The sequence below is a fragment of the Eretmochelys imbricata genome, chromosome 10 (assembly GCF_965152235.1).
Source record: "Eretmochelys imbricata isolate rEreImb1 chromosome 10, rEreImb1.hap1, whole genome shotgun sequence".
In the NCBI taxonomy this organism is placed as follows: Eukaryota; Metazoa; Chordata; order Testudines; family Cheloniidae; genus Eretmochelys; species Eretmochelys imbricata.
This window is the reverse complement of record NC_135581.1, coordinates 22,732,460-22,744,474: the sequence shown is the minus strand read 5'-3', so window position 1 is coordinate 22,744,474 and position 12,015 is coordinate 22,732,460. Positions and strand designations below refer to the sequence as shown.

Sequence of the window (12,015 nt, the reverse complement as noted above, 5' to 3'; positions counted from 1 at the left end):
AACTTTTTTTTTTTTTTTTTTTTAATTTTGCTCTTCTAGAGTGAGGAGGGAGGGAAGCTTGAAGTAATGACCCTCTTCCATTCCTGCCAGAATAACCAGGAGGAAAGTCTCACTTCGCTCAAAGCCAGCATCGGCAGCTGTCTTTTCCTAAAAATACAAGTAAAATTGCATTTGTTGTCACGACTTAAGCAAACAGGTGTCGAATGTCAGTAATAAATGACTGCGTGGCCAAAGCAGTTGTATTATTTTGTTGTAGATAATTAGGTTCATGGGTCACAGTGGGTGTTTTGTTTATTTGTTTTAATCCACTGCATTGAGCAAGTTCACAAAGCAAACAACGGCAGCTATTGCCTGATCACAGTAACTTTACTAAATGGTGACAAGTCAGGCTCTCCTCTCAAAGCTCAGCTAGTGGAGTGGAAGCCAGGAGTTGCTCCCGTGTGTAGGCTTCCTGACTTTACCAGTTGCGGCAGAGGTGAACATTAACCTTCTGATTGTACTGCCAGGGCCATCCCTAGCTATTTTGATGCCCTACACAGCCCCCAGGCCTCCACGGGGGGGGGTTGGCCACTTCCTGCTGGAAGTGGAGTGACCGGCCCCAGCCTGCTCTGCTCCCCTGGCTCCCAGCTGCGCTGCTGGCAAGTGCTGGGGGGCAGTTCCCCCCTCCCCCCCAAGCCTGGGAGCCAGGGGAGCGGAGCAGGCTGGGGCCAGGTCACTCCACTTCCCACAGGAAGTGGCCAGCATCCCCACTCCCACGGAGGCTTGGGGCCCCACACAGCCCCTCTGCGGAGGCCTGGAACCAGCCCACCCCACCCCCGCGCTTCCCCATCGCAGAGGCCTGGGACCCCAGGCTGCTCTGCTCCCCTGGCTCCCAGACTTGGAGGGTGGGGGGAACCGCCCCCCAGCACTCGCTGGTAGCGTGGCATGGCTGGGAGCCGAGGGAGCGGAGCAGAGCAGGCTGGGGCCGGGTCACTCCACTTACCACGCTGTGAGTGCATAGTCAGGCTTGGCTACAATCTTCAGGGGAGTGGGGGCGGGGAAGGGGCCTGGAGAAGAGCCGGAGCAGGGGCTGGAGCAGCATGCAGCTGCACAGGGCACCAGGAAATTTGGTGCCCCAAATTTCCTGGTGCCCTACGGAGCTGCGTGCTTTGCGTATGGGTAAGGACGGCCCTGGGTACTGCAGTGGGGCACAGTGGATGGAAGGAATGAAGTAACTTGACAAGTAGGACAATTTATTTAGCAGCTGGAGAGCAGTATTATCCTCCTTCTCACATAACCAAGCTGTAGATTGCCAGTGATGCTGTCATGCACCAGTGTCACACTTGCTGGTTTTCTGCCAACTACTGTTACAGCAGCTATTACTTTTCTGACTTGACAAAACTTCTTTCAAATGCTTACAAGTTTTAGGGTATCTTCCAGCTTTTAATATTTGTGTTAGCTGGTGGGAGTTCTTTATTGGTGTTCCAAGAATATTGCTAAACATGGCTGTACACATTAAGATAATCATAGCATAGAAAATAATCTAGATTAGTTTCTGTACCACAATTCAGGTCACATGATCTTTCAGTTTTCCAGCACTTTCTAAAAATGGGGAGGGGTGGTGGAAAGCACTGCAGTCTAATCCTTCCCTATTTACAGGTTAATTGTGACCTTCACCTAAGAGCTATTATTATTAGAATTCAATGTTTCATGCTTAATTTATTAAACTGCCACTGTCTTCCTGATTTATTTGTCTTAGAGGAACATAACCTACATCTTTCACCCTTCTTCCCCTCCCCCCAGCTTTGCATTAGTAGGTGGGGCATGGCTTGTGCTGACATCATCACTTTTTGTTTCTGTTCCATGCTTCAAAGTGCAATTTTGGTTCTACTTGCACAGGGTTTCGTCCTGAACTGTTTTTGAAGTATATCTATACTTGCACTTAAATGTTTTAATGAGACTATGAAATTAGCACCTGATTATGAAACTGCTGAAAACTTACATGATTGAAGTTGGCATGTGCATACTGTATCTTATAAACCCCATAATACTAGAATGTATAGGCTTCCATTAGTAGTACAGGAAAGAATTTCCTCCGATCTGGGGATGGCTCTGGTATGATTGTTAGCCAGCGGGCAGAATGGGCTTCGACTTGAACTAAGGCAAAACTCTGCAACCACTAAAGTTGTTTGATTAAATATAAATTGTAATGTTCCCTTCCCTAACTGGAACTACTTACTGCCATGGGCAGGATCTAGAGATGACTAGGCTTGAGTGTCTGATTGGAGAATACGTGTTGGCTATCATCTCTTCAGGTCAGATAAAATCCATTCAGGAACTCACTGTAACCAACACTTAGAGTACAAGGCCAGTAGGGATCATTGTGATCATCCATGCTGACCATCTGTATAGCACAGGTCACAGGACTTCCCCCAAAATAATTCCAGCAGATCTTTTAGAAATGCATCCAAGCTTGATTTTAAAAATGGCCAGTGATAAGAGAAGCCATCACAACCCAAATTGTTCCAATGGCGAATCACTCACCATTTAAAAACTTTACCAAATTTCCCATCTGAATATCTAGCTTCGACCTCCAGCCATTGAATCGTATTTAGGACCCTACCAATTTAACGGTCATAGGATTTTAAAAATTGTAAATTTCATGATTTCAGCTATTTAAATCTGAAATTTCAGAGTGTTGTAATCGGAGGGGTCCTGCCGCAAAAAGGCGTTTGGGTGGGGGGGTCACAAGGTCATTGTAATGGGGGTTGCGGTACTGCTACCCTAACTTCTGTGCAGGTGTAGGCGGCGGCGCTGCCTTCAGAGCTGGCAGCTGGAGAGCGGCGGCTGCTGGCCAGGAGCCCAGCTCTGAATGCAGAGCCACCGCCAGCAGCGGCGGAGAAGTAAGGGTGAAATACCAAACCATGCCACCCTTATTTCTGCGCTCCTGCTTGCAGAGCTGGGCCCTCAGTCAGCAGCCGCCACTCTCTGGCAGCCGAGCTCCGAAGGCAGCAGCGCAGAAGTAAGGGTGCATGGTGTGGTATTTCATCCTTCCTTCTATGCTGCTGCTGTGTTGCCTTCAAAGCTGGGCGCCCAGCCAACAGCTACAGCTCTCTGGGCACCCTGCTCTGAAGGCAGCGCAGAAGTAAGGGTGGGCAATGCTGTGACCCCCCTGCAACTCCCTTTTGGTTCAAGACCCCAAATTTGAGAAATGCTGGTCTCTCCTGTGAAATCTGTCTAGTATAGGGTAAAAGCACACAAGACCAGATTTCACAGTCTGTGACACGTTTTTCACGGCTGTGAATTTGGTACGGTCCTAATCATGTTGTATAGGTTTCTCTGCTAGATTGAAGAGCCCATTATTAAATATTTGTCCCTCATACAGGCATTTAAGACTGTAATCAGATCACCCCTTAACCATCTCTCTGTTTAGCTAAATAGATTGAGCACCTTGAGTCTCACTATAAGGCATGTTTTCTAACCCTTAATCATTCTCTAAATCCTCTCCAATATATCCACGTTCTTGAATTGTGGACACCAGAACTGGACACAATATTCCAGCAGCTGTCATATCCGTAAAATAACCTCATTAATCCTACTTAAGATTCCTCTGTTTATACATCCTATGATTGCTTTAGATCTTTTGGCCACAGCCTCACAGGGGGAGCTCATAGTTATCCACAATGTCCAAATCTTTTTCAGAGGCACTACATCCCAGGATAGAGTCCCCCATCCTGTAAATATGGCCTACATTCTCCCAGATGTGCACATTTACATGTAGCCATATTAAAATGCATCGTGTATGCTGGGTAGACTTGGTGTAAGCAATCTAGATCTGAATCAGTGACTTGTGCTTTTTCATTATTTGGCTATACATGGCTCAGGGCTCAAAATTGCAGTGTAGATGTTTTGGGCGCTAACTGGAGTCTGGGCTCTGAAACCCATGTGAAGGAGAGTCTCAGAACCCTGCCTCCAGCATGAGCTCTAATGTCTGCACTGCTCTTCTTAGCCCTGCAGCCCAAGCCCTGTAAACCAGTCAATAGACTCTGGCTCTGAGACTCCATCCAGAGGGTGCGTGGGGTTTTTTTTAAATGTAGTGTAGAAGTACAGGAAATGACCATTCATTTTTAGTTGGGTGATCAGTTCCTCTTGGTTCCAACAAGGTGTAATATAGAATTCCCCCCCATGTTGGCTGCAACCCTTTGAGTTCAGAAATTATCTATAATGTTTAGAAATTCCAAGGATGTTTCAGTACTGGAAGTATGAATATGTCAGTCATATTGATGTCCTCTGTGATCAGTCTTTTTTCCATTCTCATTGCAGAAAGGTGCATAAGGAGGCAGTCATCCTCCTGTTCACTCTTGTGATTTAGTGATCTGTACCAGACACTGACTAATACCTCATCTTGTGCTTTCAACATTGATTCATAAGCATTCAGGATCATCTGAGTCATTCAGGACTTTGGTTCAGTAGGAAATGTACCACACGTAACCTGTGCGTTTAAGCGAAGGCAAAATCATATTGAATAAAAAGTTTTAACACTTCTAATATATGACCATGCAAATTGAAAGGCTTTGTATGAAAGAGGGCTAATATTTTTTTCCCCAGGCAAACAAATGAGCAAAACCAAAAAAAAGGCAAACTTATGTACAGATCAGCAAGAGGGGGGGGTTGCCAGAATCTGTTGCACCGGCCACGTAACACTAAAGCTACTGAATAAGGCAAAACTGTAATATCCATGTACAATTGCATTACTCATCTTATTTCTGTATTTCAGGAGTTCCAAGATGCCGCCTCAGACATCTCAAAACTGATAGCAAGGACTGAAGAACCACTTTTAAGATCGGAGAATTGACCTGAAATACTGACCATGTCTATTATGGATCACAGCCCCACCACTGGAGTGGTGACTGTAATAGTCATTCTGATTGCTATTGCTGCTCTTGGTGCCTTGATACTGGGCTGCTGGTGTTACCTGCGTCTGCAAAGGATCAGCCAGTCTGAAGATGAAGAGAGCATTGTGGGAGAAGGAGAAACCAAAGAGCCTTTCCTTTTGGTGCAGTATTCTGCTAAAGGACCTTGTGTAGAGAGAAAAGCAAAGCTGACTCCTAATGGCACAGAAATTCATAGCTAACTTTGAGCAGCACAGATGTGTATCTGGACTACACTTAAGATGTCTGTAATCAGCAGAACTGATACTGTGAAGAAACTGGACATACATACTGCTCTCTCTTAAAACAGCTTGAGATAAGACTTCAAAGTTATGGTTTTATTGGTTTGCCACTGCATGCACTGAGAAACTATACTATCCATCAATCCTGTATTTTTAACTCCTTAGTGCTAAGAGGTGACTTCTCTGGTATAAAGTCCATTGCTGGCAATGGACGTGCAGGCATATGCTGGCATGAAAAGACTAATAGCATTTTTGTTACTTGAATGTTTAGCTGAGCCTGTTTTGATGGAACTGCTACTGTAATGTGAACTACTTAAAACTGTGAACTGTAAATAGGCTGCCAGGAGTTCTGGCTTTTTGTTATCCAGCATATGGAAGTGGTATGAAGTTATTCTTAGTAACACACATTTGGACATCTGAGCCACATGATTACAGATTGGATACCAGACCTTCAAAACCAAATCTGCAGTTAAAGTCTCTTTCTGCTATGAAGTTCTGAGTGCATAACCATAAAGACAGAATGGTTGCTTTTTATTTTTTGGTTTTAAAACTCTTATGGGACTGATTCAGAACACTCTCTCTGAATGCAGGTATATATAATCTCATTAAGGTAATTGAGGCAGAAAGGATAGGGGTTATAAGGAAGGAACTGTACCTCTCTTCCTTTAGGGTAGATTAAGCTGTTAGCAGCTAATACTGTGATTGTCCTAGCCATGTAGCTACTGCAAGGAAACTGCCGTTTTAGCAGATTCCAATCTGGGAACTAATGATGGCTACTTCATGCATGGTCCAGAAGGTTTCCAGTGGAGTTAAAAATAGCAGTAGAGCAGATCTTTCCCTCCTGTTAGCAAGCATGTTAATTACAGAAGTGGTGTTTTCACTAGAACTGGCATTAATGTAACTATTCCTCTTTTTTCCCCCATAACCACTGTTTATATGTGTACCTAGTAGTTGGGGCATATGTAAACATGAAGCTAAACAGCCAACTGTGCAAACTGTTTTTAGTCTAGATACCAAATTGTCTACAGTTAATGTATTTTGTAGATAAGGTTTTTTGGATTCTTAACTTACAGGGCAGACTGAAATTTGTCTTGTAACAGCTAACTAAATTTTGGGTGTGTTGGAAAGAGGGAAGGGAAAAGCTTGTTTGTGGGTAGGTATAGGGTTTTTTAAAAAAATATTTTGGTGTAATCTGAAGTACCTTCACACAAAAGGCCCCTCATTTCCTAACCTTTCCCTTCTCTGTACTACAGAGAAACCTATAACAGGTACTGGGAGTGAAAAATTATAGGCCGTAAACAGTACCACAGGTTCTGAACAATCATTCAACCATGGCTAAAATGTTCTAGATTTCCTAACTTTTAGGCCTGCATATTCCACTAACTACCCAGCTTTTACCAGTTCATATGTAGCTAAGGAATTCCTTTAGTTTAAGTTAAACTCCCTAGCAAACTGCGATGCAGAGAGGGTGTGTGTGTGTGTGTGTGTGTGTGTGTGTGGTGTGCACAAGTAGTAGATGATGCAAAAGGTCAACCACCACCCTCTGTGTGGGGGGGACGGGGACAGTTATTTTGCTAAACACTGGTGTGAATGACGGCTGATACATCGCGAATAACACTATTTATTCTTAGCTAGCTAGGCCTTAATGACTTTGTCTGCAAGCAAATGATAGTTCACTTATGAACTAAATTGCTAGCTCCCTCCAGGACAAGCTGCTGAGTTGCATTCTTATTCCTGTGTGCACTGATTAAACTGAGGCTAGAAAATGAAGTGTGTCTCACTGCAAAGGCCACAGCTTGGCTAAGCAAATCCATTGCTACTAATGGACAAGCGCTTCCTTCCTCTAAGTGCAGTGTGGAATACAACTGCCTAGGGAGGGGGCAAACACTGTATTGTATACTTACTGGCTCCAAAGATGCCAATTTTAATTTTTCAGCCCATGGTTTGAGTCACTGGCCTATACATGCACACTGGATTCTTAACTGCATATATGCTGGGCAATCAATAAGTAAGACTTTGCTTGTTTGGGATGCCAAACTTTATTCTCCTTCCCCCACTTGTGGGGTTTTTTGGGGTGGACAGCAGGCAGAAGGAACACTAGTCGGATGCATAAGGAGGTTGGATGAGATTATTCTGCCTTTTGTTCCCCATAATGAAACATCTATAAAAATCTGTTCCCTAACTTACGATTCAAAGACAATTGTAGGTTAATTGTGGCACATGTAAAAGTGGTATGCAGAGTTGCTGAAATCCTACAACAGGAATGACAGAATATTTTAACCATTTGACTTTTCATTCAAGTTTACTAAATAAACAAATTCATCATTTCCAGCCAATTCTGTAAACAAAGGCAAAATGCAGTGAAGATGGCTACCTTCAGCTGTTTCTTAGAAAAGTATATATTGTCAAAGTTCCTAAATGAACACTTCCTCTGGGAGACATGGGAAGAAGCCAGTGCAAAAATTGGTCCTTTGGTAGGAGATGCTTCACTCTGCTTTCCCTGGGAATTTACTGTTTTTAACCTAGGTTAAATTAATAAAATGGCTATCAAATTAGTGCAATCAAAGTGGAAAGTGTTTTCCATATCTCCATTTAGGTTTCAAGATCTGGTAAATTGTTCGAAGTGTTGCAGAAATTCTGGTTTGATTTTTCTAGACAATTGGAAAATATTTTATTTACAACAAATAAAATTTGCATAAATACCTTCCCAATGCAGTGTCATTCCTGATTTTTTTTCCCCAACCCCTCCATAGCATAAATAATTATTCTGTCCTGTTTTCTTTATGCTCAGTCACTGTGGTATCAATATTGGAAACATCAAGCCTTTCTCTTTCATGTAATCTGTCTATAGCAGTTAGAACTGGGCCAGTATTGTGGGTGGAAAGAGTCTCCTCTGACTGAATGGATTTCTTGGTTTCATCTTTGTTCTCTAGTTTCCCCTCCATTGATGCTAGCAGGACTTTTAGTAAAGCATTCTCTGTAAGGAGGTTTTCTGATGCATCTGCTAATTCTTGAAGCTTCTCAGCCATTTCTTCTAATTCTCTGTTCTTCTGTTCAGATAGTGCCTGTAATTGTTCACTGTGGAGCTGGAGAATACTGTGCTGCTTTTCCAGTGTATGCTTCTGCTGCTGTAGTTTATGTTCTTCTCTTCTGGCTTCAGAAAGTTGGGCTTCCAGCTGATCTTGAGCCTGGTGTAGTGCACTGACTTCTGATCTCAATTTCTGAATCTCACTCCTTAAGTGGGAGATATGCTCTTGCTGTAACACACTCTCTTTCTGTGGACATTCTTTGGTGCAGGGCTCTGAGTCAGGTGCAGCTGAAGGTAGACTTGAGTAATGTAAAATGAATTTAAGCAGATTAGGAAGAGTAACTGAAAAATCTTCAGGAAACTTCACACTCTCATCCTTCCTATGAAAATATACAGGTAGATTAGTGCATTTAAAATGTCTTTGGCTATTTATCTGAACACTGTAATTCGGTTTAGATTTTAAACTGGTGGTATCAAAACTAAATTTCTAGATATCACTTCTATTTAACTACTATTCTGTACGCTTTATTTTGAACAAGAGAATCCTAATGCTTTTCCCATAATATAACCTACACCAGCATTGTGGAGGGGCAAATTAAGATTATTTTCATGCTTCCAAAAATTAACACTCCACATTAGGATACAGCCTGCTATCCATTAGATAAACCTCATTAAGTTTCCTTCCTGACTTCAGAGAGGTAATAATTTGATTTTTTTTTTAATCTTTAGTTTTTTTGCAATGCAATACTACTTTTTGATGCATCTTTTATTTTCCCACTTAAACAGTACTTTACCTTAACATGAATACAATGATAAGCAGTTATAGTTCTGATTTTCATCAACACACAAATACCACTGAAGAATCCATTAACAAAGTAGGGGAAGAAAAAAGTTTATACTAAGTAATCTGAACCCCACACTACACTACTTTCATTCAGCAAGAGGCATTCTAAAGATGTCAATGTCTGCTACCAATACTGATGCCTTCAGAGCATAGATACATTAACAACTAATACCTACTTCAGAACCAGATGTTGTTTTAGCAAGCAATGGGTTCTATTTTGTCATCTTATTATTTGGTGAAAACAAATGGAGGCTGGAAGATGGCTAAAACTGGTTTAGCACATACATGATACAGAGCTTAACTTCACAATTTCTCCTTGTGAAAAACTTGATTTTTCAAACAGACCTGACACGTGTTTTCCTCTAGTAAACTTGTCCCAAGTTTTACTTGATACATGTACTATGCAAAACCTCTTGTCCAAGACTACTACTCCCTCAAAGGCATTTCTTCAAAAGCAACTTCTTCTCTTTCCCTCCCCCAAACTACAGCCCTTCCTTCCTACCACTAGAATACCATGCATACAATTCTGGAAGCTTAGACTCAGTAGTGTTGCAAGCAGAATTTAAGACTTACTGTACACAATGGGATGGGAACTTATTTTTCCATCACTACCTCAAAATGTTGAGGCCCAAACTTCTTAGGGGTTACATTCTGCTGTTACTTAAATTGACTTACAGTAGATCTAGTCCCCACTCATCAGAATTGTCCACTTATTTGAAAACTACTTATCTAGCATCTATCACCACCTACACCACTCAGACATCACTTAATTCAGTATATGGCTGATCATTCAGCAAGCAAACCATTGCTTGAGCATTTTATAACTGTTCCATGGACTACAGTGGCAGGCAGGTTACATGTATATAATTCAAGACAGTATTAGAAGTGTTTTCTAATCATTGGAAACCTGCCCATGTTAAAGGAGCTACCTCATTTGTTGTACTCTAGCCCCTCAGTAGATCTGCTAAAGTTACTAAGAGTCCCTAGACTTGTTTGAGAGGGGAGACGATGTTTCTCTGTCCTGGAAGTTACTTTTGCTCTTTGCTCACCCATTCTAGTTCAGAAAATCCCATCTAACAACCCTTAAGGTAAACTGTAGGGCATAAATATCTACATCCTTCCTCAGGAAATGGGCTGAAGCGGTGAATCCTATGTATGGGAGGGGGGAAGATGGGCAGGGTTGACATTTAATTTGCAGATGCAATTAGAAGAAAAAAAAAAGCTTTAGTGTCCTACAAGCTGATAATATATCTTGCATCTAAAGGCAACTTTCATGCTGCTTAAACAATTTTGATAGAGGTATAAGCCTCCTAGCTCAATGTTATCGAAGTAGTTGAAACCGAGTACTTAGTCCTTCATTTCTGAAAATAATGCAGGGTAGAAAAAAAAACCTTTAGTTTCACTGTACTTAAGGCACACCCCATGACTTTTAGTTTACAATTGGTGTTTGAGATTTTTTTTGGGGGAAACTGAAATGATACACTAGGCCATTGTATCTAAGGGAAAATAGAGCTAGTCCTAGTGGACAAGGCTTTTCTGATTCAATATTTCCAAAGGCTTAATGCTACAAGGAAAATACGAACACAAAGCATAGCACTATAGCAAATCTAAACTTTGACTGAGAAGTGCTTGTTAACTAAAGCCATAATAATTGGTAATAAATAAAAATCCTTCTTCCAAAGCAGCACAAGTTGTGTAGTTTGTGTCAAAGTTCCTGCTGTAGAAACACCAATTTGACAACTTAGTTCCAGGAAAAACATTATAGTACACTTTATGATGCAATGTTCATTTGCCAAATCAGTAAGTAGAGTATTCATGGTATCAGAAAACTTCCACCCCTTGTTTCTGAAGTGAATATTCCTAGGGAAGAAAAAATTAATCATTCCCTCTTCCATTCAGTGAGAGAGGTAAACATGCTCCTAAAGCTCAGGCTTACTTTATGATACCCTGCTGTGAAGTATAAGCCAGTATTCAATCTGAAAGACTGAACACTAACAAAGCAAAAACTTAATTGGTGAGTGAAATAGCAGACACATACTTCCCATAACACAGTAACAAATGGAGATTCTTTAAGTGCATCAGAAGGACCCCTTTTCAGTGTGCATTGCTGCTCAGCTTAAACTATTCAAACTTACTGCTCAATTTGATACTTTAACGTTTGTTTCCCCAACATTCACCCATGTAGCAGTACTACAGCCAGTCCGAGGAACACAGAGATGATGTTCCATCTCTAAGTTCCTGTAATGCTCTCCTGTGTTTGACTTCTACAAGAAAAATAGAACTTGAAGCTTAGCACAGGTAGTTTGCAGATAAGAAGCTAGTCTGCAGCACTATTTCTGACTGGATTCCCTGTGAAAGAGCCGACCTCCAGAAGCAACCTCAATAAATTCAGTGAAAAGCTTTTATTTGAAGCTTGTAAAATCATAACCTATTACTGATTATCTCATAATGAAAAACTTGATTTTTTTTTGGCGTTGAGCTCAGAATGGAAATGACCCAGCACAAAAGAGCGCTTTTATCCCTGCCCTTCCCCCAGTGCCTCATTTGCTTTTGGAATGGAAGTCCTTCCCATTTAAATTCTTCTTGAAAGGAAACATTAAGCACCTTTTGGGGCTTAGAATAAAAGCACAGGTATCAATGAGCAGAACTTGGGCCACAGAAGCATACACTCCCAAGCTAGGGAATCTGCCTACATTTGAGGGTAGAGGACCAGAATTTGGGCCTAAGTTTACAACAATCATATTTTCTCCTACTTGAGCAGTTTATCAAAGTCCAGACAGGTGAATAATAGGGTAGCTTTCTAAAAAGCTGTTTTAATTTCCTTAACTCTAGAACAGGTAACAAGTAGCCAGCCCCTCCCCCTTTTCGATTTATGAAAGGGAACAAAATACTAACCCAGCTTTTGTAAAGGAAATGGTTGTATAATGCCCTTCAACCATAAAACAATTGTGTCATAATCCTTTTTTTGGTTTATTAAACAAATCTATAGGG

General features: G+C 41.6%; 2 protein-coding genes across 12 annotated transcripts in view; one reads left to right on the top strand and one right to left on the bottom strand.

Moving 5' to 3' along the window:
* Positions 1-12,015, top strand: part of SNN (stannin) — a 47,169-nt gene that overhangs the window by 15,318 nt on the left and 19,836 nt on the right. For 4 of the 10 annotated variants that reach the window (XR_013347259.1, XR_013347258.1, XR_013347257.1 and 1 more), the window contains exon 2: positions 4,757-5,742. Coding sequence is in view for 6 of the 10 variants with exons in the window: in XM_077827677.1 (XP_077683803.1) it covers positions 4,850-5,113 (264 nt within the window). In the remaining 4 variants the exon portion in view is untranslated. Of the gene's footprint in view, positions 1-39; positions 160-4,756; positions 7,864-12,015 lie in introns of those variants that run through there. The other 6 variants (XM_077827674.1, XM_077827678.1, XM_077827679.1 and 3 more) reach the window with 2 other exon arrangements.
* TXNDC11 (thioredoxin domain containing 11) overlaps positions 7,794-12,015 on the bottom strand; it is a 104,993-nt gene continuing 100,771 nt past the window's right edge. For both annotated transcript variants that reach the window (XM_077827672.1, XM_077827673.1), the window contains one exon: positions 7,794-8,560. In XM_077827672.1, the coding sequence (XP_077683798.1) occupies positions 7,915-8,560 (646 nt within the window). In that variant the 3' untranslated portion in view covers positions 7,794-7,914. The remainder of the gene's footprint in view (positions 8,561-12,015) is intronic.